The sequence below is a fragment of the Electrona antarctica genome (assembly GCF_951216825.1).
Source record: "Electrona antarctica genome assembly, chromosome: 17".
Lineage (NCBI taxonomy): Eukaryota > Metazoa > Chordata > Actinopteri > Myctophiformes > Myctophidae > Electrona > Electrona antarctica.
Window position 1 is genome coordinate 2,923,975 of NC_136798.1, and position 26,467 is coordinate 2,950,441.

Genomic DNA, 26,467 nt, shown 5'->3' on the forward strand with positions numbered 1-26,467 from the left:
ATGGTTTAGCGGTGATGTGGAGATGTGGAGGACGTAATGGTTTAGGGGTGATGTGGAGATGTGGAGGACGTAATGGTTTAGGGGTGATGTGGAGGACGTAATGGTTTAGGGGTGATGTGGAGATGTGGAGGACGTAATGGTTTAGGGGTGATGTGGAGATGTGGAGGACGTAATGGTTTAGTGGTGATGTGGAGATGTGGAGGACGTAATGGTTTAGGGGTGATGTGGAGGACGTAATGGTTTAGGGGTGATGTGGAGGACGTAATGGTTTAGCGGTGATGTGGAGATGTGGAGGACGTAATGGTTTAGGGGTGATGTGGAGATGTGGAGGACGTAATGGTTTAGGGGTGATGTGGAGATGTGGAGGACGTAATGGTTTAGGGGTGATGTGGAGATGTGGAGGACGTAATGGTTTAGGGGTGATGTGGAGATGTGGAGGACGTAATGGTTTAGCGGTGATGTGGAGATGTGGAGGACGTAATGGTTTAGGGGTGATGTGGAGATGTGGAGGACGTAATGGTTTAGCGGTGATGTGGAGATGTGGAGGACGTAATGGTTTAGGGGTGATGTGGAGGACGTAATGGTTTAGGGGTGATGTGGAGGACGTAATGGTTTAGCGGTGATGTGGAGATGTGGAGGACGTAATGGTTTAGGGGTGATGTGGAGGACGTAATGGTTTAGGGGTGATGTGGAGATGTGGAGGACGTAATGGTTTAGCGGTGATGTGGAGATGTGGAGGACGTAATGGTTTAGGGGTGATGTGGAGGACGTAATGGTTTAGGGGTGATGTGGAGGACGTAATGGTTTAGCGGTGATGTGGAGATGTGGAGGACGTAATGGTTTAGCGGTGATGTGGAGATGTGGAGGACGTAATGGGAGATGTGGAGGACGTAATGGTTTAGGGGTGATGTGGAGATGTGGAGGACGTAATGGTTTAGGGGTGATGTGGAGATGTGGAGGACGTAATGGTTTAGTGGTGATGTGGAGATGTGGAGGACGTAATGGTTTAGCGGTGATGTGGAGATGTGGAGGACGTAATGGTTTAGGGGTGATGTGGAGGACGTAATGGTTTAGGGGTGATGTGGAGATGTGGAGGACGTAATGGTTTAGGGGTGATGTGGAGATGTGGAGGACGTAATGGTTTAGGGGTGATGTGGAGATGTGGAGGACGTAATGGTTTAGCGGTGATGTGGAGATGCGCAGCGCGGGGTGATTGGTGTTACTGCTGTAAGAGACATTTCGGCCGTTGTTGGCAGGTGATGAGGAGCAAAGCTGTGTGCAGAGTAGAATATTATCTTTTCATAGTTTATATCAGCGGTGGGCAACTGGCGGCCCGGGGGCCACATGCGGCCCCCACCATCACATAATGCGGCCCACAGGTTAATATCAGAATACTGATATTATTTCAGCTGTTGCAATTCCAAACATGACCCACTTTAATTACACTTTAAGTCTATATATTCACTCAAAAAAAAGAGTGAATGACTGGTATTAAAATGTTAAACTAACATATAACTAACTATAACTAAATGTATTTGAAATTAAATAAAAAGCTTGCTTTTCAGGACTCCAATTTAAAAATAGGAAAAAAAATCTGGATTTGAATTCAAATATGGTTACTTTGTAGAATAGCTGATCTACAAGCTCAAAACACTATTTTTGCTACGACAGAAATATGCAATGTGGCCCTCTGGAGTGAGTGTGGAAATATAGTGGCCCTCTCCATCCTCAAAGTTGCCCACTCCTGGTTTATATATATTAGCAATGAGCTTATTTACATAACACAACTTTACAGAAGCGATGAGTTGACCTGGCACATTTCACCTCACGATTAAAAATGTGAAATTAGTGATAAGATGAATAGACCGTCAGAAATTATAAAATGCATGTTCTGCCCACATCACATGCAATAATATGATATTGCCAAAATATCCTGATTGAACTCCTCATATACAGTACAATACTTCTGACATGATGCATCCAAGAACCTATTTCTTAAGTGTCAAAAAAGTGCCCAATAACTCACGGTATAACCTTGAAAGTGAGTAATCCACATTTAACAGGACAGCTCTGTATTGCAATCACACTACGACAAATCATGACTGCCCTTCTTATATAATCTATCCCAGTGCACATTCCTTGGATTCAGGTCAAATAAAAGATTGAAATCTCTCTTGGAACTCAGCTGTCCACTCATGGTTAAGAAAGTGACTACCATGATCCATGGTCTGTAGGGCAGTTATTGCTGAGAGCAACAGGTGGCACGTTCAATTATAGAATTGGTCATTAATTATTACTAATTATAGAGCCCTGTTGCTATTTATATTAGGGGTGTGTTGAAATATCGATATGGCGATATATATCGATACGATATCTATCTATTTATTTTTTTTGAAATTTGAAATTTGAAATTTGAAATGTTGTTCATAATGAAGTGATGAACAACATGTTTAGAAAAGGAGGAAATGACAGCTAAAATAAAGCAAATCCCACTCAGATTCCACAGCAACCAGAAGTACTGAATTACTGGATGGTGATTTGTCCAAAGTCTCCAAACAGCTTTGTGAGAATACAAAATGCTGCATTTTTTCAGTTCCAAGTATTTTGTAGTTGCAGATATCGTGATACATCGATATATCGCAAATATCGCAATATATCGAATATCGTGATATTATCGTTATCGAGGGCCTAATATCGCGATATATATCGTATCGTGAGGAACCCATATCGTCCCACCCCTAATTTATATGACTATTTCCACTCCAGGCAATATGAGCAAAAAAGCCCCTGCAGGGCTTTTTGTGTTACGTACTGTTTTCAGTGTTTTGGTATTCAATTAAAAAAGCAGGTAAAGTATCCTTTAAACTTGGATATCTCTGCTGTCGGGCAGAAATCGATAGATCGATAGATCGATAGATACACTGGGTTTTCTAGGGACGTGTTGGGACAAACAAATGATAGCGCCCTCTTGGGGCGTAGGCGTGTAGCAGGCACCCTGCTGTCAGGATGAATCATAGAACACAGCTATGGCCCTGCACATTAGTTAGTTACTGCCAGAGTGAGGTCTAGCCAACACCAACTCGGGATTCCTGGATCGCTGCCCTCCACAAATTCCTATCCAACATCAGGTTCTTGAGCTCTGCAGTGTTGTCAGCCAAGCTGTCGCGCCGCAGCACGTCTACATAGGTGGTACGCTTCTTTCCCCTCCTGGCTTTGCCCTGGGTTGGCTCCCATAGGGTCAATTTACTTGCCTCAAGTTCTGGGTGCCTGACGCATTAGATACATCCATTATGAGTGCACAAACACAGCCTAATCCCTGCAGAGGTAGTTAATTTGCTGGTGCATTTTAATATCAGACAAGTCATGGAATGACTTGAGCTCTATTTCAATATAATTTAAATAGATAGATATTTTTGCGACCGAAGGTCACAGTTAACTATGGAATTGTGCATTTCCTGTGTGTCAGGCACCATATATGGTGCCCAGGTCTCACGTGACATCATCAGGGATGGAGATGTCATAGTAAATGCGACCTGCTGTCGCAGTTAAGCCCATATATGGAGATCCCTGATGTCATCAATATTGGCCAGCAACATCTGACCTCAAACCCTTAGATCTCCATATATGGATATATGGAATTCTGACATTCCATATGTTGATCCTTCCCCATCCATCCTTCCTCTTCGATGTCTCCCCTTTGACTGATACCTGTCCATTCAAATTTCAAACTCTAGACGGGCCCGCCCCAAAGTTATTAGTGCAGCCGCGCCCTGCAGCCGGCGAAAACTAGAGTTCTCAACAGGCCCACCTGTCCATTCTAACTCTAGACGGGCCTGCCCCAAAGTTATTAGTGCAGCCGCGCCCGGCAGCCTGCGAAAACTAGAGTTCTCTACATGCCCGAAAATTAAGGCCGGGCCCTACCTGGGCCCTCATCAAACTCTGTAGGCCTACACTCAAGAGAATGTCCCCGCTACCACCCTTCGATCTCCATATAGGAGCTGACCTGTTCTGACATTCCATATGTTGATCTGACCTCATCAAACCCTGTACACTCAAGACATGCTCCTTATATGGCAGTTACAGAATTCATTCCATGTTGATCTGACCCCCCCCCATGCCAAAGCGACAGCGCTCGCCCAGCAGTCTGCTGTCAACGAGGCGGATGCGTGCACGGCTGCACGCAACCTCTGCCTTTAGGGCGAGGTCGCTTCTCTCCCTCAGGCATCTTACTGGTAAATAGTTATGTAGCGCCAGCCGGGAGGCGAACCCGGAACCTCGTCAGTAAGCCGCGTACGTTACCATTCGGCTAAAGAGCCATGGCCCGATAGGCAAGTAGTAACGCAGCCACCTATAGCCTACAGTCATCCCCCCAACCTGGAAGCGCGTCCACGCGCACCAGCCAGGAGCTAGGCTCAACTGACTGGGGGGACCTCCACCCCAGGCAGGGTACGTGCTGTCGACTACGCTCAACAGTGCTAGTCTGTGCCGCCGGGGATACAGAACCCATACACACCGCTGCCACCAATGTAGCGCCAGCCGGGAGGCGAACCCGGAACCTTGTATCAGTAAGCCACGTACGTTACCATTCGGCTAAAGAGCTATGGCCCGATAGGCAAGTAGTAACGCAGCCACCTATAGCCTACAGTTATATTGTGCAGCAGACAGTACACCACAGACAGTACAGTCCCATCTGGCAGCTGTCCGTAATGAAAGGTTTTACTATAATTACGTTTTCTACTCTTATTAGATTTAAATACATTCTGGCTTCTTCTGCCAGTGATTAATCTATCGTTGCACAATTATGTTGACAATTTAATAACGGTAGTAAAAACCATTTAAAAACTGTAATAGAACCTTTGGCTTTGTCCACACATTAACAAATCACACACTGTCGCTGAGAACATAATCACACTGCTCGCCCTTGTATAACCCATTTAGACCCGAGGACGATTTACTACAAATGTCTTCTAAATCCTGACAGTTTTCTGAAAAGCCTATGTTTCTATGTCAGTGGTGTGACATTTTCATGTCAAGAACCCCCAAAAATATTATGTAATTGGCCGCCGACCCCCATCTGAAAATATGTTGTTCCAGGGACCACCCCAGAAACAAAGATTTTAGTTAAAAACGCTCACTCTGAAATAATATATATTCAAAGATTTGTGCCGCATTTTCACGATTTTTCAAAAATAGCAGATCTACAAGCTCGTAGCGCGCCACTCGGTGGCGCGCTATGAGCTTGTAGATCTGCTATTTTTCAATAGCTAAAGTATAACATAATGCTTGAAACACCAAATTGGGGTTCCCGTTCAGAATGGTATAAGCTACTGTAGGTTCCTATAGTACCACATCATTCAAAAAAGCTCCCAGTGCATAATATGTATGAGTTGTCAAAACGCTGCCATTTGTTCTGTGGCCCTGTAAATGTCCTCCGTAGAGAGACAGAGGCCGCAGCGCTGCCACTAACGCTGCCATTTGTTCTGTGGCCCTGTAAATGTCCTCCGTAGAGAGACAGAGGCCGCGGCGCTGCCACTAAAGTCTACTGAATGTATAATGTCCTCCGTAGAGAGACAGCGGCGGCGCGGTGCTGCCACTAAAGTCTACTGAATGTATAATGTCAAGCATGACACAAATGAGTACCCAGTGTTTTATTCAAGGGGGCGTAAAAGTTCAAAAGGATTCATCTGCTCACTAACATTTTCATAATGCAACTCCCTGGCCCTGGGGTGTATATAATTCATACTGCTTCAAACAGTTGAGAGAAACAGTAATGTAGACTTAAAGGGGAATTTCTCCCTAAACCTTTTTTTACAAAAGTAAGTTGATAATTATGTATATTGACCAAATTTAAAAAAAATAAAGATATAGGGGAGCTGGGGCTGGAGAGCTGGGGCTGCTGCTGGGGGGGTCTAACATCAGCTCACGTAGACCAGGAAGAGTGCAGTGTCAACAATACATGGAGTGTTGCTGTCACATCATCTAGAACAGATGTGAACCAAAAACAATTGCGCGATTGAATAGGAGTTCTAGCGTTAGACCCCTCCAGCCCCAGCTTCATCTCCAGCTGCAGCCCCAGCTCCCCTATATCTTTTTTTTTTTTTTAATATTTGTTTTTGGTCAATATACATAATTATCAACTTACTTTTGTAAAAAAAAGGTTTAGGGAGAAATTCCCCTTTAACAAGGTGCACGTGACAGGCTTTATTCTATTGATAACTATAGAGCGTCGCAGTCCTGCCCCCTACCAGGGACCAGGAAATGATTCCCCGTTCATTTTCCTCATAGACATTTCAAAAATTATTTATTTAATGACCTTCTAAGCATCGTACAAAGCCAACTCGAGTTGTGACAAATCATGACAACAAACACAATTTTTCGGGACAAACAAATAATTAGATAGAAGAAGAAGAAAACGGCAGGTTACAACACTTTTTTTTGTTGTTTTTCTTCTTGGTAATTATTTAAATGTTGTGTTTGTTTGTTTGTCATGATTTGTCACAACTCGAGTTGGCTTTGTCCGCGGCGTAAACGTCTTTAAATAAATCCTTTTTTGAAAAGCCTATGGAGAAAATGAACAGGGAATTCACTTATGGGTCTCACAAAAGGGGGCGAGACTGCAACACTCTATATCAAGTCAACTTCAATCCCCTCCATAACATTGTGTTTTGCACCTGTAGGGAACTGTTGGAATATCTGCTCCGTCTAATGTAGTGGGATCATAGTTATAGCTCTAACTTTGTGGCTTGAATGATGCCTTAACTTACAGTAACTGATATATGTAGGTTCAACCTTCAAACAACGTAACCTGTATTTGTGTTACACAAAGCTCTGGGAAGTCCACATCTATCCCTCCACACTGCGTGAAAATAGGAGTTAACAGGAAATTACGGGACCGGTATTTTGCCCATAAACTTCAAGTTTAGCAGCATATACATGTAATATACGGTAATATACGGGTGTGATGGTACAATTCGGGAGTTTACGGGAGTTTGTTGGAAAGTTTAACGGGAGTTTCCTGTAATATACACATCCGTATTCCATGTTTTTTGCGCAGTGCAAACAGCAGGGGGTGTGGTTTGCTGCCCTCAGACCATTAAGCAAATTGCCTAGCGGTGGATCTTAAGCAATATCTTGCTGTTTTATCTCCACCATAGCAAAGTCTCAGCATGCCACGATCTAAATCTAGGCCATGATCTATGCCAGGGCTGCCCAAAAGGTAGATCGCGATCTACTGTACCAGTAGATCACAAAGGCTGTGCAGGTAGATCACATGACATGCCCCTAAAGAGTATTTCATTTAAATATATTGAAGAAAAAAAACGACAAAAAAAAAACACATTTCTCCCCCTCTATTTCCCATTCCAAGTGCATTTGTCTTATACTGTACAGAATGTAACACAAACTCTACTATTCCGAAGCCCCCTCAGGTACATATTTAAACTATTTTCAGCAATGGTATAATAATTGATTATACCATTAATAATTGATTTGGTGGGTAGATCTTGCCGAGCTGGTCATTTTGAAAGTAGCTCTCAAGTCAAAAAGTGTGGGCACCCCTGATCTATGCCATGATCTTAAATCTCTGCAGTCGTCCCACACCTCCCTACGTGGACGTACTAAAGAAAGATGCTGGTGCAGAAAGCACAGCTGGCCAGATGTATGGAGAACCGAGATGCTTGGAGACGCCGATGGAGGGCTCGTCTGAGGACGACGTAGAGAGAGAGAGAATGTGTTTCCCTTTTGAACTTAATTGGTATCAAGATGAAAATCACAATCTGTATTTTATTTGGCATTTAATGACATGCTTTATATTTGTGTATTCCTACATGTTTATATTTTGGTATGATAACTCGTCCAAATCAGTGGTATTCTGCCAGGTGGCCACCAGATGGGGTCGGTGCTGGTGCCAGACGTTTTTCTATAACCTCTCCCAAAAGCTACCCGATGTTTACACCAGTTTGAACCTGAACTGAAAGTCGGCCAGCTCACAACAGCGATGTGGGGCCTGTGTTTTAGCGCGATCGCTTTAAAACAAATCATAACTAAGTCAAATTAAGCTCTAATCAAGCGCCGCATATCGCATTTGAGCAGATTATGAGCCATAATGCATATAAAGACGGCTTGTGTGCGTGCATGTGGGAATTTTGGCCGTTTGTTAACATGATGATAATCAATCGCCGATTAACGTGGATTAAACAAAACTCGCCTTTACGGCTATGGCAAGCTGGACAGAGTTACGATAAGCTTGTCTTTACGGCTACGGCACTTAAAGGGGCATTCCACTCATTTTCAACATTTTACTATGTCATTAATATACCTTAGAGCTGTTGTGTGGAAATAATAAAAAAGTTCCCCCGATTTTCTGTTTCCTAGAACTAGAGGTCTGAAAAAAATCATTAACGTCATCAAGATGCGTTTCACCATGTTAATGATTTTTTTCATACTTACAGTTCTAGGAAACACAGAATGGGGGGACTTTTTATTATTTCCACACAACAGCTCTAAGGTATATTAATGACATAGTAAAATGTTGAAAATGGGTGGTTTTCCCCTTTAAGCTGTTTTAATTGTACATTGCATGTTTGTTTTGTATTAATTACTGTAACAATGTCAGCAGTTCTCTAGAAAGACTGGTATGTGTTATCTATGAACGATCAAGACATAGGGGACGTCTACTCTCTTCTCGCCCTCAGGGCGTCTCGACTACTATATTTCCCAAGAAAGTTATATCACATTTTCAACTGTTGTTGAACACAGTGGAAAAGGAAAACATATTATCTTTGTCTAGTAAGATGTTGCACAACCGTCCATAAATCTGACTTTAGTCCACCAGGCATCGCTAAATCCTATCAAGTTTTCACTGCCTCTCTACACAGTAGCTACAAGTAATCTTTAATATTCTCTATCCCTTCCCATCTCCCACAGGTACGCTGTCCGCTTTGTCAGGCTGCAATACATCGGTGTGACCAGATGGAACCTGGTGCCAGACTGAGGTTAATGTAATCGGAGCCCAGATTCCCTTTAGGTTATTCAGCTTTGAGGTGGAAAGGCTTTATAGTCCTAAAATGATGAAGCACAGGATCAAGGTCTGATGGAGGAGCTGAATTTCGAGCGATCTCATATAGAGAATGTACGCTAAACAGATGGAATCCTGCATGAATACTAAACATGTATCCTAAACATCTTATTATCTAGGCAATGTCATTATCCAGACACTGTAATACTGACTGATACAACTGGTACAATGTTAAACAAGACAGAAATATACAATAATGATCCTCACTCTGATGGATTTGTCCTTAATCCACTACATGTATTTGTCACATTTAAGACAACTAATTTCACTTTGTTGATTCTCTTTGGCAGTGTGTTGCCTCACACAGTATTACGCCTCTAGGCAGCTTGTTTACAGTACATTAAAATCTTCAGTGTTGATTTATACATTTGCTGAGACTCTACAAATGTTATTTTGTACACTCATAGTTAATTAACACATGGACATACACTATTTTTCTCCTCATTTTGGCAAACCTGGTTTTTACTGTTGTTTTGCAATGTCTCAATTAATGCCATTTTTCACAACTAGTCTAACTGCATGTGCTCATTTGCCTTTTATAATGATGAGAAATCACTTCACAATGTGAAGATATGGCCACATGTGCAATTGTGCAGTATGTATCCTCTGTGTCTGAGATTGCAGGTTTGATTGATCGATTAATTCAATACTTTATTAACAGTTTGCAAAAGTACAAAGGTACAGTTAATAATGCTAAAATTATAACACACAAATTATAATCCCTGAGGGCTTGGTTCCATTGTGGTCCTGTACTATATGGAGCCATGGAGGAAGTAACAACTATCATCAATGTATTGTACACTGAATACAGTGTGATTTGGAATAATTATGGTAGGAAATGTGACCCAAAAAAATAATCCTTCATCATTTCCCTCGTGTGTAAATGTGTGTTCATGTACCCTTTGGTTACTGTTTAAATAATATCTCTGCTCGTGGCTTGTATATGAATAGTTCCTTTTTTCCCCAGCAAGATTACAGACACATTTCCATATTTTAGAGAGTACAGCAGAGCATGCCTCTGAACACTCCTCACTACACACACCCAAATAAGCACTACATAACATGGCAACCTCTCTGTCACAGAGCTATCAAACTGCTGTGGAATCCCCCAGTGAGAAGACACACACAGAGCTATCAAACTGCTCTGGAATCCCCCAGTGAGAAAACACACACAGAGCGAAACAGATAAGAGGGAGAGTGAGAGACACGCAGAGAGACGGAGAGAAAATCTGACAGGAGTGTGAGCTACTCCTGAATAGCAAATGTGTAGCCAGGCTCCTCAAAGATGCAGTTTGGTTTTCTCAACAGTGTCAGTTCCTTGAAATTGTGTGATTTTACGGTATAGTTTATGTGGATTGCATGATTGGTGAATTTGACTGCACTGTAGGTGAGCCATGAAGTGACACACCTTTACTTTAGATTTTTAATCCAGCTCTGCAGTTGAAGTTACAGTGCCAGATTTGTCTCACGGTGTACATTTTTAGGATGTCTTTTTTTTGGTCAGTTGTAGCTATAGTATAAGATTGTGTTGAGCGCTCCTAATTTAGACAGAATAGAGGCTGTGTGTTTGATGTGCTTGACCACATAGACATACTTGTATTAACCACATGGAACATCACTGTATAGCATAATGGGAATGTCATATAAGGTGGACATTTGGTCAAAAAAAAAATAGCAGATCTACAAGCTCACAAGCAGTTATTTAGGGGGAAAGGAGTGGGCCGAGGGCAGAGCCACATGTTCATGAAGTATATGGTTTAAGTTATTAAAGGGATATGATAGGCCAACTTTGGGTTGATCATCATCAAGGCAGCTAGAACAACCTTGCAACATAATTTACAAATCCTGTGACAAAATAATATATATATTTTTTAAACTGTGTCCCATTCCAATACAGACAAACGTTGACATACAGTATACAATACGATATTCACATTGTAGGCTATACATCTAACCAGAGCCATAGAGTAAGACTCTTATGTCTCTGCAATCTATAACACTTGACGTGACTGAAGGCAATTTGTTATTATTAACCATATACAGTTGCAAGAATTTCCTCGACACGTTTGTTGTTAGAGAGACTATACTTACTTGCTCCCACCAAGAACATGTCGCTGCCGAAAAGCAACAGGACCACGGAGTTAATTAAAAGAAGCAGGCGAACCATGTCTTATTAATCGGTCGGTGTCACTCTTCTCAGAAAGACAAAAGCGTAGATCTTCTGTTTGTAGATCAGCTTAATCAGTTCATTTTATTTGCACAGTGATGATGACAATCCTTTCGCGCATATTTTCGTCATGAAGTAGTGGCTATAACGAATCCAAGTAGCCAATTTAGTCTTGAGTGAGTCGATCAATTCGGATACTTTTACCAGTTGTACGTGGCAAACTATTTCTCTACACAGGCAGCATTATTATCAACACAAAAATAATGCTTAAGTGAATTCAGGCGATTCATTCTCGCCATGAGATCGAGAACAATTCCTTTACAACTAATCCAGGGTATTTGAAAACTATTCTTCACAATGGTCATTCCATCTTCTGAATTGATCACCAACCCTCCGAGAGGCGAGAGCTATACGTGAACAGGTAGCAGAAATAAAACTGAGTCCCTCATGGAGTCGTCCGTCGTCCCCTCAGATTGAGGGGACATAACGTTGGAGAGGTTCCAGGACCAAGGACAGCGGCTCGCGTGTGAGTTTAGAGTATACGTTACGCTTTCCTTCACTGGGACCGCTTGTATTTATAGCCTCAGCCTGTTCGTGCAGTGCACGTGGTAGACATCCGCATTATTCTCCATACTTTAGCACACACCCCGTGCGCGTGCCTACAACTTCTAGTAACAGGGGCTTTTTTTGTTTCTATCACATAGCTGTTTTTCGCATATTGATCGTGTCATCAGAATATCGTATGCAGTCTATCGATCCCAATATAATCATTCTCTATGTGCATTCATGTCTGTGTCAGCGAAGCAACAGGGGGCTGTTTCGATATCAAAATCCGTTGGTGAAATTCGTGTGCGCGCGTGTGTGTGTGTGTGTGTGTGTGCGCGTGTGTGTGTGTGAGATGGGCGTGGAAATACAGCTGCACGCCACCGTAGCATCACGGATCACGCCTACAGCCCACGTGCGCATGAGTCATGACCTACTCGATCCATTCATTAAATTGAGGGTGAGAAAATAAATTAAATAAAACACCAAGGAGTGAAGGGACTATAACCGCATCAACGATTCCTGTGTTCTATCTCCATAGCAACCTCATCAGATTTGTCAACTAGTTTAGTTATGCAATATAGCCTACTGCAGGCCTACAGCGAGTCATTTATGTGTGTTAATTTATCATCGAGATAAACAGCTGGAAAGTAACTAAGTACTTTTACTTAAGTACTTAGTTACTTTTTGAGGTATTTGAACTTTACTTGAGTAAGTTTCAATACTTCTACTTGTCTTCTACTCCACTACATCTCAGAGACAACATTTTGTACTTTTACTCCACTACAATTATTTGAAAACTTTAGTTACTATAGTTACTATGGTGATTTTAATTTTGATTAGAAAATACATTAACCACTTCAACCCTATACATAAAGTTGGGTTTCTGATATCCAAGTGTTTCAATAATATCTCCAGTCCACACCTATACAAGCCATCATCGGCCAGCAAAAAAGTGAAATGAGCAAAGCAGTTCAATGAAATGAATGTTAGAGGTATTCTGGATATAATATATAAAGAGAAAGGCTGTGTTTTTGTTTTGTAAAAAAACGTTGCCACGTGGGAGTCTGGTGGATAAGGCTACTGCACTGCAACAGTTTTCTCGTCATACCACCAGCATATCAGGTTATTTAAGTAAACACTAGAGCTGCGGCGGTGGCTCAGGGGTAGAGTGCCTGGATGGTAACCGTAAGGTTGCCAGTTCCCAGAGTTACTGTCGAAGTGTCCTTGAGCAAGACACTGATCCCCTAATTGCTCCCGATGTGCTGGTTGGTGCCTTGCATGGTTTCCGCTGCCATCGGTGTATGAATGTGTGTGTGAATGGGTGAATGCAATGCACAATGCACTCTGTAAAGCGCCTTGGATAAAGGCACTATATAAATGCACCATTTACCATTTACCATTTACTATCAATGAACACATTGAGTGAGATGCAGTGTCTCTCAGGAATGTCTTGGCTCAGCTGAAGGATACAAATATATTTCTATATACTTTCTACAGCCATTTCATTTTGTTGAAAATTAGTTTGTTGTATTTGGAAAAGCAGATTTTCTTTCTAAATTTGTCTGCATATAGGCCTACTATATATGGTTTCCATTTTGAGCAGACTGAGAATCTTGTCAAAATAGATACTGGGTCCTGACAGATGTCTGTCTGTCACTGACATTTCTGTGATATTTAGCCCAGTAAGACTTTTTCCAGTTTGTTACTGCAAAGAGACTCCGAGTAAAAAAAATCCATTGAAGCTTAAATTTCTGTTATCCATTGATAGTTTTATTTGTGAATGAACAAGGGCAGAATGATTTGTGTTTAAAAAAAGAAAGGAAAAAAAGAGCAAAATTGTCACAATAATGTAGCTTGTCGGCAACAGCTTAGACTGAACGTTCCTCCTGTAAATGTCAAAGTACGTCCAGTTACAACTGGACCCTGACCTGCTTTATTGTTCTGTCATCACTTTACAACTCTGTTAAATCCTGAGTGTTCCAAATGGACCAGGACTGTAACTCAGAGTGCATGTACAAATGGAACCAGATGAACCCTTATGGGTCCATTTGGTTCCTTTAGGGCGAGGTCGCTTGTCGCACTCAGGGCGTCTTACTGCATGGTAGTATTGATATTGTTTAAAGTTTGTAGAAACTAATCTCTGTGGGAGTTTAATATTAAATGATCAGCCAACGCAGGGAAGCTGGAAGTACCCTCACTAAAACGCCGGGACAACGCTCCACACGTCCAAAACTGTGGAATGCACTTCCCGTTGCAGTCAGAACTGCAGCATCACTCCCAATCTTCCGCCGTAGTCTGAAAACCCACCTTTTCAGACTCCATCATGGCCCATAGCACTTACCCTACCCCCTTAGATAGCATTTCTGTAGACTTAGATATCATTTGATACAGACTAGCATGTTATGTAGACAGCACTGTATAATGCAATTCTGTATAATTGCATTGTATGTAGTCATAGCACACCATAGTACATATGTATAGCATAGTATAGTGTATAGTTTATATGTATAGTTTCATTATATAGATATTCCACTGTTACGTTCTTAGCTTACGGTACGCATGTTTCATGATAAATGCTTTTTTATGTGATGTATTCCCATGCTTTTTTGTTCTTGCTTAATGTAAGTCGCTCTGGATTAAGAGCGTCTGCTAAATGCCTAAATTGTAAATTGTAATTGTAAATGCAATGCATGTAATCTTCTGTGAATCCACATTGTATCTCAGACTCAGAGCATGTTAAAAAAAACCTAATTTACACTCCAGATTTAGGATTTTACTGTGCAGGAAGTCTAGTAAATGCAATTTAAGAAAGAAAGAACATTTTGTGTTTGTGTCATGTTGGTACAGCACAAAGCAGAACATGTTGTGTTTGTGTCATGTTGGTACAGCACAAAGCAAGAGGCGTCTTCTTCTGTCATGTTGTGTTTGTGTCATGTTGGTACAGCACAAAGCAAGAGGCTTCTTCTTCTGTCATGTTGGTACAGCACAAAGCAAGAGGCTTCTTCTTCTGTCATGTTGGTACAGCACAAAGCAAGAGGCTTCTTCTTCTGTCATGTTGGTACAGCACAAAGCAAGAGGCTTCTTCTTCTGTCATGTTGGTACAGCACAAAGCAAGAGGCTTCTTCTTCTTCTTTGTGTCATGTTTGTACAGCACAAAGCAAGAGGCTTCTTCTTCTGTCATGTTGGTACAGCACAAAGCAAGAGGCTTCTTCTTCTGTCATGTTGGTACAGCACAAAGCAAGAGGCTTCTTCTTCTTCTTTGTGTCATGTTGGTACAGCACAAAGCAAGAGGCTTCTTCTTCTGTCATGTTGGTACAGCACAAAGCAAGAGGCTTCTTCTTCTTCTTCTGTCATGTTGGTACAGCACAAAGCAAGAGGCTTCTTCTTCTTCTTTGTGTCATGTTGGTACAGTACACAAAGCAAGAGGCTTCTTCTTCTTCTTTGTGTCATGTTGGTACAGCACAAAGCAAGAGGCTTCTTCTTCTGTCATGTTGGTACAGCACAAAGCAAGAGGCTTCTTCTTCTTCTTCTGTCATGTTGGTACAGCACAAAGCAAGAGGCTTCTTCTTCTTCTTTGTGTCATGTTGGTACAGCACAAAGCAAGAGGCTTCTTCTTCTTTGTGTCATGTTGGTACAGCACAAAGCAAGAGGCTTCTTCTTCTTCTGTCATGTTGGTACAGCACAAAGCAAGAGGCTTCTTCTTCTTCTTTGTGTCATGTTGGTACAGTACACAAAGCAAGAGGCTTCTTCTTCTGTCATTTTCAGTTCCCCGTTTGGCTCCAGCATTCAGGACAGGTTTTGTAGGAGGCTTGTGAAGCTGAATAACAAAGTTGCCTCCAGACATGTCTGTCATCTATTATAACTAATCTCCAGAGGATTTTGAGTCATAGGAAGTGTAGGAATGGCTAGATCTGTCATCTATTATAACTAATCTCCAGAGGATTTTGAGTCATAGGAAGTGTAGGAATGGCTATGATCTGTCATCTATTATAACTAATCTCCAGAGGATTTTGAGTCATAGGAAGTGTAGGAATGGCTATGATCTGTCATCTATTATAACTAATCTCCAGAGGATTTTGAGACATACAGTGTAGGAATGGCTATGATCATCTTGAAGAAAAAACAACAAGACAGATTTCAGATCTACTGTACCTGCCTGTTCGGGTATTCTGTAGTCCTTGTGGAGCTCTTCCTTAAATGGTAAATGGTGCATTTATATAGCGCCTTTATCCAAGGCGCTTTACATAGATTGTGCATTACATTCACCCATTCATACACCGATGGCAGCGGAAACCATGCAAGGCACCAACTAGCACATCGGGAGCAATTAGGGGTTCAGTGTCTTGCTCAAGGACACTTCGACAGTAACTCTGGGGGAGCCCGGGTTTGAACTGGCAACCTTGCGGTTCCCATCCATGCACTCTACCCCTGAGCCACCGCCGCCCCTTCCTTAGTATTAGCAGTTAAATCATACATATCAAACAAAAAGCAGACACAACACGAGCAGTCGTCTCTGTAAGATTTAACAGCCACTATATATTCACTCATCCTTTCAAGGGATTCACCACCTCGGTTTTCTGGAAAAACTTCAGAAACCCCAAAAGGGGTTCCTGGATTGAAAGATATATAGTTACGTAGGGAGGGGTTCCCGGTCTAAATGGCAACCTGAGCGGCTAGTAAGCCGTACAGCTGTAGCTAATGAAATTAATAACGTGTATAATGTGTATTAGATTTGGGTATGTTCAGAGTTATATATAACAAGTCACATTATAATTAGTCACATGTCGGCCCACATGAATGGGCTAGGTAGAGATATCCTGCAGTACTGACTGGTCCAGTGCATACTGCTCATAATTACATTTTCCACTTTGCAGTGTCCTTGACTCGTCATTGAGCTGAATCCAGTGTGGTCAATCACTGGGGGTAGGGGGCTGTACAGTAGCCACGTCATGGCTTTTCACAATAAATGAGTTGACATACACTCATGCATCACTAGGAAATGTCAATCTGCCAGATGGCTTTCCTGCATCATTCCAAATGGGAATCCATATAAACTAAGCGGTCATCTGTAAATTGTGTACCTTGTGTACACAGGTCTCTTACTGTATATGTATTGGCTTTATCGAGGGCAAATCCATTAATCGTATGAAATAGCATTTTGATGTCTCCAATCCAATCCAATCCACTTTATTTATAAAGCACATTTTTATACAACAAGGTTGAAACAAAGTGCTGTACACAAAGAAATACTAAAATATCAAGACAAAAAAAAAAAAAAGCAACAACAACAGTACATAAACAGGGCAACATAAGGACAATGCAGTGGAAGCAGCAACTCTTAATCAGTATGTTCAAATGCCAAGGAGTACAAGTGAGTTTTCAGACGTGATTTAAACACAGACAAGGATTGAGAAGCTCTGACATGAGGTGGAAGTTCATTCCACAGTGTGGGTGCTACAACAGAAAATGACCTATCCCCCCCGGGATTTCAGCTTTGATTTAGGGATCTTGAGAAGTGACTGGTCAGTCGACCTCAGGGCCCTTGTCGATACTTTGGGAGCTACAAGTTCCGATATATATAGACTGGTGCCAACCCATTTACAGATGCCTGAGAATGTTTTCAGAATACATACACTGTACAGTTTGTACACTACACCATGAGGAAAGTAATTGATGCCATCTGAGTCTGCCTGCCTTGGATTATTGCTGACTCGACTCCTGCTTTGACTCTTAGGATGTACACACTACAGCAGAACCATATGATGACGAGACTTACGTTATTCACTAATACTGTATATTCACTGTTAACAGACTGTTGATACCTTAGTGCAGGGGTTCTCAACCCGTGGGTCGCGACCCCTCGGGGGTTCGCCAAATTATTTTAGGGGGTCCCCAAATTATTAAAAAAAAAAAAAAAAAAAAAGATATATATTTTTTTTTTCACGGTTTTTCAAAAATAGCAGACCTACAAGCTCGTAGCGCGCCACTCGGTGGCGCGCTACGAGCTTGTAGATCTGCTATTTTTCAATAGCTAAATTATAACATAATGCTTAAAACACCAAAAGGGGTTCCCGCCCAAAATGGGTTAAGGTTATTGTAGCAGTCAATTTATATTGGGGGTCGGGAGGGGGCGGGGCGGGGGTCCCGAGACATTGCCAAAGCATTTCCGGGGGTCCCCGGCCAAAAACGTTGAGAACCCCTGCCTTAGTGTACAGTATATTCATATTCATCATTGATGATAGATGAACAGTACAGTATATTATTAATCTTCACTGGTGATGGTGATGTAGGCCTCTACTGTATTTTGATTGCATATTGATTGAAAGGCTGTATAGAAGTTCATTCAATTATTCATTCATTCAGAGACAGCGCGGCACAAAGTGACACAATAATACCAATTAATAGCGGGAGACACGACACCATAATACCAATTGTGCATCTTCATGACTGAAGTACAAAGCACAAATGACTGTCTCAGACTCTCTAAATGAGAAAAAGAGGTTGCGCATCAATGGTTTTTAGTGCAGTGCCTGTAACCAATTATACAAGTGAATGGACCTTGTTGATTGACTTGAGATTTCAGCTGTAGGTGAACTCTGACCCTTTGTATAAAATGACTTGAATTAACTTGACGTGAATGCTCTGATGAAGGCTCATAGCCGAAACACGCTAAGCGTTCCTTTTTGGTGTGTGGTGTGCCAATATAGAAATGGAAATATGAGTACTTTGTCCGCCGTTTATTTAAATCTTTGGATGTGCTACCTTTTAGATGTTTTTGACTGTCTCAGTCTATTGGTTGCCCTGGGGGTGGTGTGTGTGTGTGTGTGTGTGTGTGTGTGTGTGTGTGTGTGTGTGTGTGTGTGTGTGTGTGTGTGTGTGTGTGTGTGTGTGTGGGGGGTCTATCATTCCCCCTGGTGCTGCTGAGCCTTCCCACAATCTCCAAGTGAAGGGGATTAGAGTGTTTGTCCATAATAACATCCATCTTCCTCGCCTCACGTGCCTTCATCACCTCCCCCACACCCCGTCCAGGGTAGACCACACAATGGAGCTAGCTTTCCTGACCAGCCTATTCAGGTTGCTCGTGTCCCCTCCAGCATTAAAGGACCACTTCACCACTTTTCAACATCTCTTCATATAATTGGTCCTCACTAATGTTCATGGTAAAACACCACCATTTTTTCCTATGGTGACATCATCCACCAGTGACATCATCATTAGGCAGATTTTTTTTTAAACAAGATTTGTTTTAAAATATATTTAGATTTGTATTATCGTGAGAACGATGGCTTCAACTTTTGCATTGCAACTTTTCAGGAAAAGAAAGCCTGCCGTTTCTATTAGCTTGGATTCACCATCGATGATGTCACTGGTGGACGGGTTTCTGAACTGCCCACAGCCTTCCTATGAGACACAGACTGAGTAGAAAAAAATGGTGGTATTTTATCATGAACATTAGTTAGGACCAATTATAGAAAGAGAAGTTGAAAAGTGGTGAAGTGGTCCTTTAATGTAACACGCAGTGTTAGGCAGATTCATTGAGCTATATAGGCAGATCACTGAGTCGGCAGCCGGGTCTGGCATTCAGTTCTGAGGCAGTATAAAACACATCATCATCTCCAAACGTTCTATGAGTCGGCAAGCCCTTCCGAAGCCAATGGAAGTTCTTGTTTAGTTCTTTGTTCGGTTGGAGTATATTGCAGCTGTAAACATTTAAATCAGGCTTAAATATACTGTAAAACTCATAATGTGCTGCAGTCTGTTTAATTTTTTTTCTGTACAAGTAAAGTATATTTATCAGTAAATCTTCTCTGGAATGTTATTTTTTTCTTCTGTTTTAGTTGTGACAGTGATGGAGTAGGCTATGCAGGGACAGTCTCCATTAGTTAATAGCAAACAAGTAGCCCATAGCCACTTACAAATAGTACACCGTCAGAATACCTTGGCTATCGTTTCTCTTGGCTATCATACAACAGAAATAAATTCATCATCGTAAAACAGCCAATGATCATTCAAAGCCCTGAATTTTCAAGACCAACAGAGGGAATGCGCATGCATAAAGTGAATGGCAAAACAAGTGGCACATCGACTGGCAAAGTGAGTTTATCGTTGTTTAATGCAATCAGATAGGACTTTTCTGTTTGGATGTATGGGTTGTCAAGGCCAGAAAGTAGTTTTTTGCCACACAGTAGGCACTCCCGCATAACTTCTGGGTATGATGATGATGTCACGCGCATAGAGCGCATACAGTACCCTCTATTAACATTCTGCACGACCTAAGCCAGTGACATTTTCAAAACAAGCTATTTCTGAACCTTTACTCGGATGCACTATGTCAGCCTCTTCTGTTGTTGTTTTAATGCCTTCGTGTCTGCTGGACCAAAGAAACTCGATTGATGTTGCATGTTAATTTAATGGCATCAATCCTCAGGAGAGAAATTGTTATTAGGTGCAGGTTAATGCCTATATATAATGAGCACCAGAAAACAGTGACAGCGTCTTCCTTCCTATCTGTTGGTGATGTGTCTTTGTCTTTGTCCCAGATGAATGTGACTGCATCCTAACACAACGCTAATGATGCGTTCCTGTCTCCCAAGGATTGTCCATCAGTCTGTGCATGATGAGCCTTCCGGTTCATCCATCCATCCATCTTCAACCGCTTATCCGTAGTCGGGTCGCGGGGGCAACAGCTCCACCAGAGTGCTCCAGACTTCCCTCTCCACAGCAACATTAGTGACTTCCTCCTGGGGGATTCCGAGACGTTCCAAGGCCAGTGAGTCGATGTATTTCCTCCAACTGCGCCTTGGTCTGCCCCGGGGTCTCCTCCCAGTGGGACGTGCGTCGAGGACCTCCCTAGGGAGGCTCCCGCGAGGCATCCTAACCAGATGCCCGAACCACCTCAGCTGACTCCTTTCCAGGCGAAAGAGCAGCGGTTCTACTCCGAGTCTCTCTCGTGTGACTGAACTTCTCACCCTATCTCTAAGGGAGATGCCAGCCACCCGTCGAAGAAAACTCATTTCGGCCGCTTGTATTCGCGACCTTATTCTTTCGGTCATGACCCACACTTCATGACCATAGGTGAGAGTAGTGCTCATCATTATTCTGCTGGTAAAATGAGTGAACAGTGATGAATAGGAGGATGTGTATAGTGGGGGGGTTAAGACTCACAACCTTAGCGCTTACATCTTATCATCTAGGTAGGATCATCCAAGTTGGATGTGTCACAGTGGCAGTGTGTCAGGGTGTGATCTCTAGCCAAACTTATGCTTTGTCATATACGACTGTGTCGTTTGCAGAAAATAGCACAAGTGAATAACACAATTGTAAATTACACAGTGACTAGGCTTAAGCCTGCTTATCACTCAAAGTACAAGTCATTCCTTGTATGAAGTGAGAGTGGTGTTATACATGTTCCAACACATTTTCTCCCCAAGGCCAAGGGGCTGTATTTGATGACTTGGGTGTTCAAATTAGGCACCAGGTGCCTCAGGCATAATGCGGATCATGCAACTCAACATTACAGAAAACGAGTTAAAACATTCACAACAAGCCCGATGTCAGAGGTGGGGTGCGTGTCCGAACAAGGCAATAGATGGCCAAGTGAGTGCTCGTGCAGAGCGGTTCGATCGAAGCCCTTCGAGTTGGATACCCAGCTTGACCAAGCCATGAAACGCCTTGGGGTGCGCTGGTGTTTAGAAGGTATTGCTTCCATTCCATGGCCCATCCATCCATCAACCGCTTATCCCGAGTCCAGCAGAGAGCTCCAGACTTCCATCTCCAGAGCAACATTCCTCCTGGGGGATCCCGAGGCATTCCCAGGCCAGTGTGGAGAAATAATCCCCACATCTGGTCCTTGGTCTGGCCTGGGGTCTCCTCCCAGTGGAACGAGCAGCGAGGACCTCCCTAGGGAGACACTCGAGAGGCATCCTTACTAAATGCCTGAACCACCTAAGCTGGCTCTTTTCCAATCAGTCTCTCTCATGTGACTGAACTTCTCACCCTATGGGCCCTATTTTCACCATGCTATATCCCTTATCCCTAAACTGCTTTCCCCCCTTTTTTTGGAAAACATTTAAAATGTGTTCAACTAGCCGATCTACATCGACACGTTGTGAGCTTGTAGACAGCTGGCCATTTCAACTATTCAAAAATGTCTTTCAGAATAGTAAAAAATTTAAAGAAGTTTAGGGATAACGGGTATAGAACTGGCGAGAATAGGGCCCTTTTTTATCTCTAAGGGAGATGCCATGGCAGCCACCGTCTGACAAAACTAATTTCATCCGCTTGTATCCGTGATCTTATTCTTTCGGTCATGACCCACACTTCATGACCATATAGGTGAGACCGTGAGAGTAGGAACGAAGACTGCTCGGCTTTGCCTTCTGGCGCAGTTCTCTCTTTTTGTCATCATCAACAGTGCGGTACAGCGACTGCAGTCTGCAATACACCGCTCCTGCTCCCCTGCTCCGTCCTCCCCTCGCGCGTGAACAAGACCCCGAGATACTTAACACCCTCCGCGCCATTGCCGACGATTAAAGTCAATTGAAGCCTAATTTTGATAGTGACGCTTATCGCCATTGCCGACGGCCTCCGGCAATTGAGCTTTTATAGCGCGTTCGATTGCTCGAGCCAAAATGCTACTCACGTTAGCCGGTTAGCTAGCTGTGTTGTTAGCACAGAACTGGATCGCCCATCTTAGATCGTCGTCGCCATAAGCATCCATTCTATCCATTTCTTTCAATCGCCTGTAACTCCTATTCCTTGTCCCAGATGGCATTTTTGGTCAAAACAGCGTTTCTTTGACGGCACAGAGCTGACAATCTAGAGCTCTCCGGAGCTCCGGCCTGAATTCACTTTGTAAACAAGGCCCATCCAGCTGTGTGAAAACTCCTAACGTAGGACTACCGGTTGTGGACCAGAAATGGCGGATTTTCAAAATAAGAGCTCAAATTAAAAAAATGCTGGCGTGAATTAGATCCTAATTTTTCAATAAATGATAGCGGTCTAAGTGTTAAATGACAACTTTGTTTTTTTCCAACCAAGGTTCATTTTTTAGGTTGTAATTTGAGAAAGTAAAAGACGAGTGAAATTACATCTGTCCACAAAAGATCACGGGATCTACTGAATGTGGAGGAGGAGGAGACAAACTAACATATTGAGCCTAGTATGGCATACATAGTAGGCCATACTATGCCATGCATAGTATGGCATCTCCTATAGGTTCCAGTTGTTCGACACAAGGAAAACTATATGGCCAGATGTATTAGCCTGGGGTCTAGTAGGACTATAGTAAATAACAATAAAGAAATTGCCGTACATTTACAACAAAAAAATATATATTTAGCCACTTGTTCGAAAATAGCGAAAACGAAAGAAAGCAGCAAATGAAAAACTTTTAACACTCATCTTTTACTTTCTCTAATAACAACCTAAAACATGAACCTTGGTTGAAAAAAAACCCAAAGTTGTCCTTCTCCTGCATGGGGCAAAGTCTCATTCCCGGAACTGCACAATCCATTGCGGTTTCCTGCTGAGAAGAACCATGGCCTCAGATTCATGGATATGCTGATCCTATTGCTTGATTTGCATTAATTGCTGGCACAGTGTGTATCTTGTACGAGGCTAAAGACTAAACTAAAGAGTACAAAGATTTTAAGAGATTGGTATTTTTTCCTCCATCTAGATTAGAATATTAATCACAGAGCTTTATTGATCTGGAAGCTGGAGCATCCTGTAGGAGATCAAGAAATAAAAGATGCATTGTCAGGATGATTGAACTATTGCAAATTGCCAGTGCTGATCATGCAAAAGACATAAATTAATGCTTACAGAGACAAACAAATGACCTGACAAGAGTCTAAAGGCCTGGCGTCAAAATTAAAAAAATGTCTTCTACAGTAAATGCTGACAGTTTTCTGAAATACCTATGTTTCTTTATCAGTGGTGCTCAATATTTCATGTCATGGACCCCTGTAGGAGAAAACTATCGCACACCTAGCAATCAGGCGTATGCACAGGTGCGTAGGCCAGTGGACATCAAAGAAAGCAATAAGGTACACCCGCACACTGTGTATCTGCTCGGCACAAGAGTATTGTCTTATTTAATGAAGCAACGTTTCGGTCACTAGGGACCTTCCTCAGGCATGTCATGGACCCCAAAACATATATGTAATTGGCCACCGAGTACCGACCTCCATCTGAAAATATGTTGTTCCAGGGACCTCCCAGAAGCAAAGATTTGAGTTAAAAACGTCTGAAAGAATATATATATATTCAATGATTCGCAACGATTTTTCAAAAATAGCAGATCTACAAGCTCGTAGCGTGGCACTCGGTGCCGCGCTATGAGCTTGTAGATCTACTATTTTTCAATAGCTAAAGTATAACATAATGCTAACTGGCCAAAACATAATTTATAGGCAACCGATGAAGATTAAAAATTGCATGAATGCAAGTCTACTGATTTCATTGTTTTTGAAAACTATGTCATCTTTTTTCACAGATCTTATAAAGGTAATCTTCAAGATGATTTCTGGCACAAATAAATAAATAGACTCAGTAGTATTTACCGGCTAAACCCTACTGTACATACACAATAGTTTTTGCAGCATGTTGGCCACATAATAGTGTTGATTTCGTCGACTAAAACTAAGACGAAAATTTTTCGCCGCTACCTTTTTCCACTGACGAAAACTAAATGGAAACTAAATAAAAACTAAACTATGATGTCTAAAACTAAGACTAAATATATTGACAATTTCGTCAACAAATAAAAACTAAAATGTTTGGAAGGGACTAGTGGACAAGAGATCCACTATAATTCATTTTACACTTGGTTGCATGCTGAAAATAGCAGATCTACAAGCTCTGCGACGCGTTGTGAGCTTGTAGATCTGCTATTTTCAGCAAGTGTACTAAAAACAGTCATTACGACGTCATCAAGGCTTGTAGATTTAGTCGACTAAAATCTTATGATATTTAGTCGACTAAAACATTCCAGGTGACTAAAATGTGACTAAAACTAAATGAAAACTATATTCAAGAGACTATGACTAAAACTAAAATCAAAATAATTTGCTGCCAAAAATAACACTGCCACATAATAGGGATAGTTCATGTGGTTAAAAGAAAAAAGCAAATTTGTGGATGAAGGTAAATACAGAAATATTGTCCTGTAACGGTAAATAATACATAAAATAGGTCCAAAACGTCTTATCTGAACCTAATGTGACACTGACCTCTGCTGGCCGAAAATAATACTTATAATAGCTTGTGAGTTCTGCATGATGAGAAACTGCACTTGCACTTTATTTAACAGTTTTCTGCATTTACGGTTCTTCTCTCATGATGAATGCATATTTCTTACACTTTGAGTATATTAATAGGCCTATAGAGACAGCTGCATCGTTATTGATTACTTACCTGAGAAATATGTGTCAGTGTAATGATAGGTAGAGATATGGCTTCTTACCACAGCCACAGGTAGCCTAATATCTCCTATCCAGTGTTGTTTTTGGCAGCAAATTTTGATTTTAGTTTTAGTCGTAGTCTCTTGAATAGTTTTCATTTAGTCACGTTTTAGTCACCTGGAATGTCATAGTGGAGAAAAGTAGTCGACGAACAATTTTCGTCTTAGTCAACGAAATCAACACTGCTCCTGTCCTGACTGATGAATGTAAAACAAGTTCTTAGAGAGAATAGCCTTCAATGTTTTGGGGACTGTGCTATTATGTTGATAATGAAACTGGATGACACTGAGATACATACATAAGTGTATAGTTTATAGTGAGGTCTCATTGTCAACACACAATACTCTAAGGTGTATTTTTAAGTTTCTACCACCATCTTTACAATCCTTGCAATTCATGTGCCTTTGATTTCTCTAGTGCTTTTTGCAGATAAGCAATTCCATGCTACAGTACCTACTATTAGGACATAATGGGAATTGAAACATACATCAGTGGTAACTAATTTTTTTAAACATAGGCTACTAACACAGCATGAGCTTCATAGACATGATATTGTCTATGCAATATTTGAATAGATGATAGTAGCCTATAGAGGGTATGTGCATGCTTAAAGTAAATGGCACATCGAGTGGCAAAGCAACAGGCAAAGTGAGTTTAACATTGTTTAATGTTGTTTAATGCAATCAGATGTGAATTTTCTGTGTGGATGTCTGCGCTGTCAAGGCCAGAAAGTAGTTTTTTGCCACACAGTAGGCGTTCCTGCATAACTTACTGGTTTGATGATGATGTCACGCGCATACCCTGGCCTCTATACACTTAAAATACTGTTCACACCTATAGTCCTATGCTTTATATTCCTATTGTATACATATATTTATTTTGTATATATATCTCTTAAATATTATTTTTCTCTGATCTCGCTGTATAACACCCCTCCAAATCTCCCAATATTTTCACTGAAATAATGGTGATATTGATTTGAGGTCGTATCACCCAGCCCCACTTTATCTACTCTGTGTCCTCTTTGTCACATAAGCTGGAGTTGGAGAGCAAGCTCTGTTGCATGTGTCCAGAAATTGGTTATGGATAAAATATAATGTATTTTGGTTCTAGCATCTTTCTATTTTTGTCTCAAAGATCTCTCTCTCTCGATGTATATTTCATCACTTTTTAATGCAAATGTTTAGTTTTGTTTGTTGTTTTAAGTCCCTA

At 41.7% G+C, this 26,467-nt stretch overlaps 1 protein-coding gene across 1 annotated transcript in view; it reads right to left on the reverse strand.

Moving 5' to 3' along the window:
• Positions 1 to 11,273, reverse strand: part of fndc4a (fibronectin type III domain containing 4a) — a 52,471-nt gene extending 41,198 nt beyond the window's left edge. Inside the window, exon 1 of the mRNA XM_079525864.1 lies at positions 11,168 to 11,273. Coding sequence (XP_079381990.1) covers positions 11,168 to 11,243 — 76 coding nt within the window. The 5' untranslated portion in view covers positions 11,244 to 11,273. The remainder of the gene's footprint in view (positions 1 to 11,167) is intronic.
• Positions 11,274 to 26,467: the final 15,194 nt, after the last annotated feature.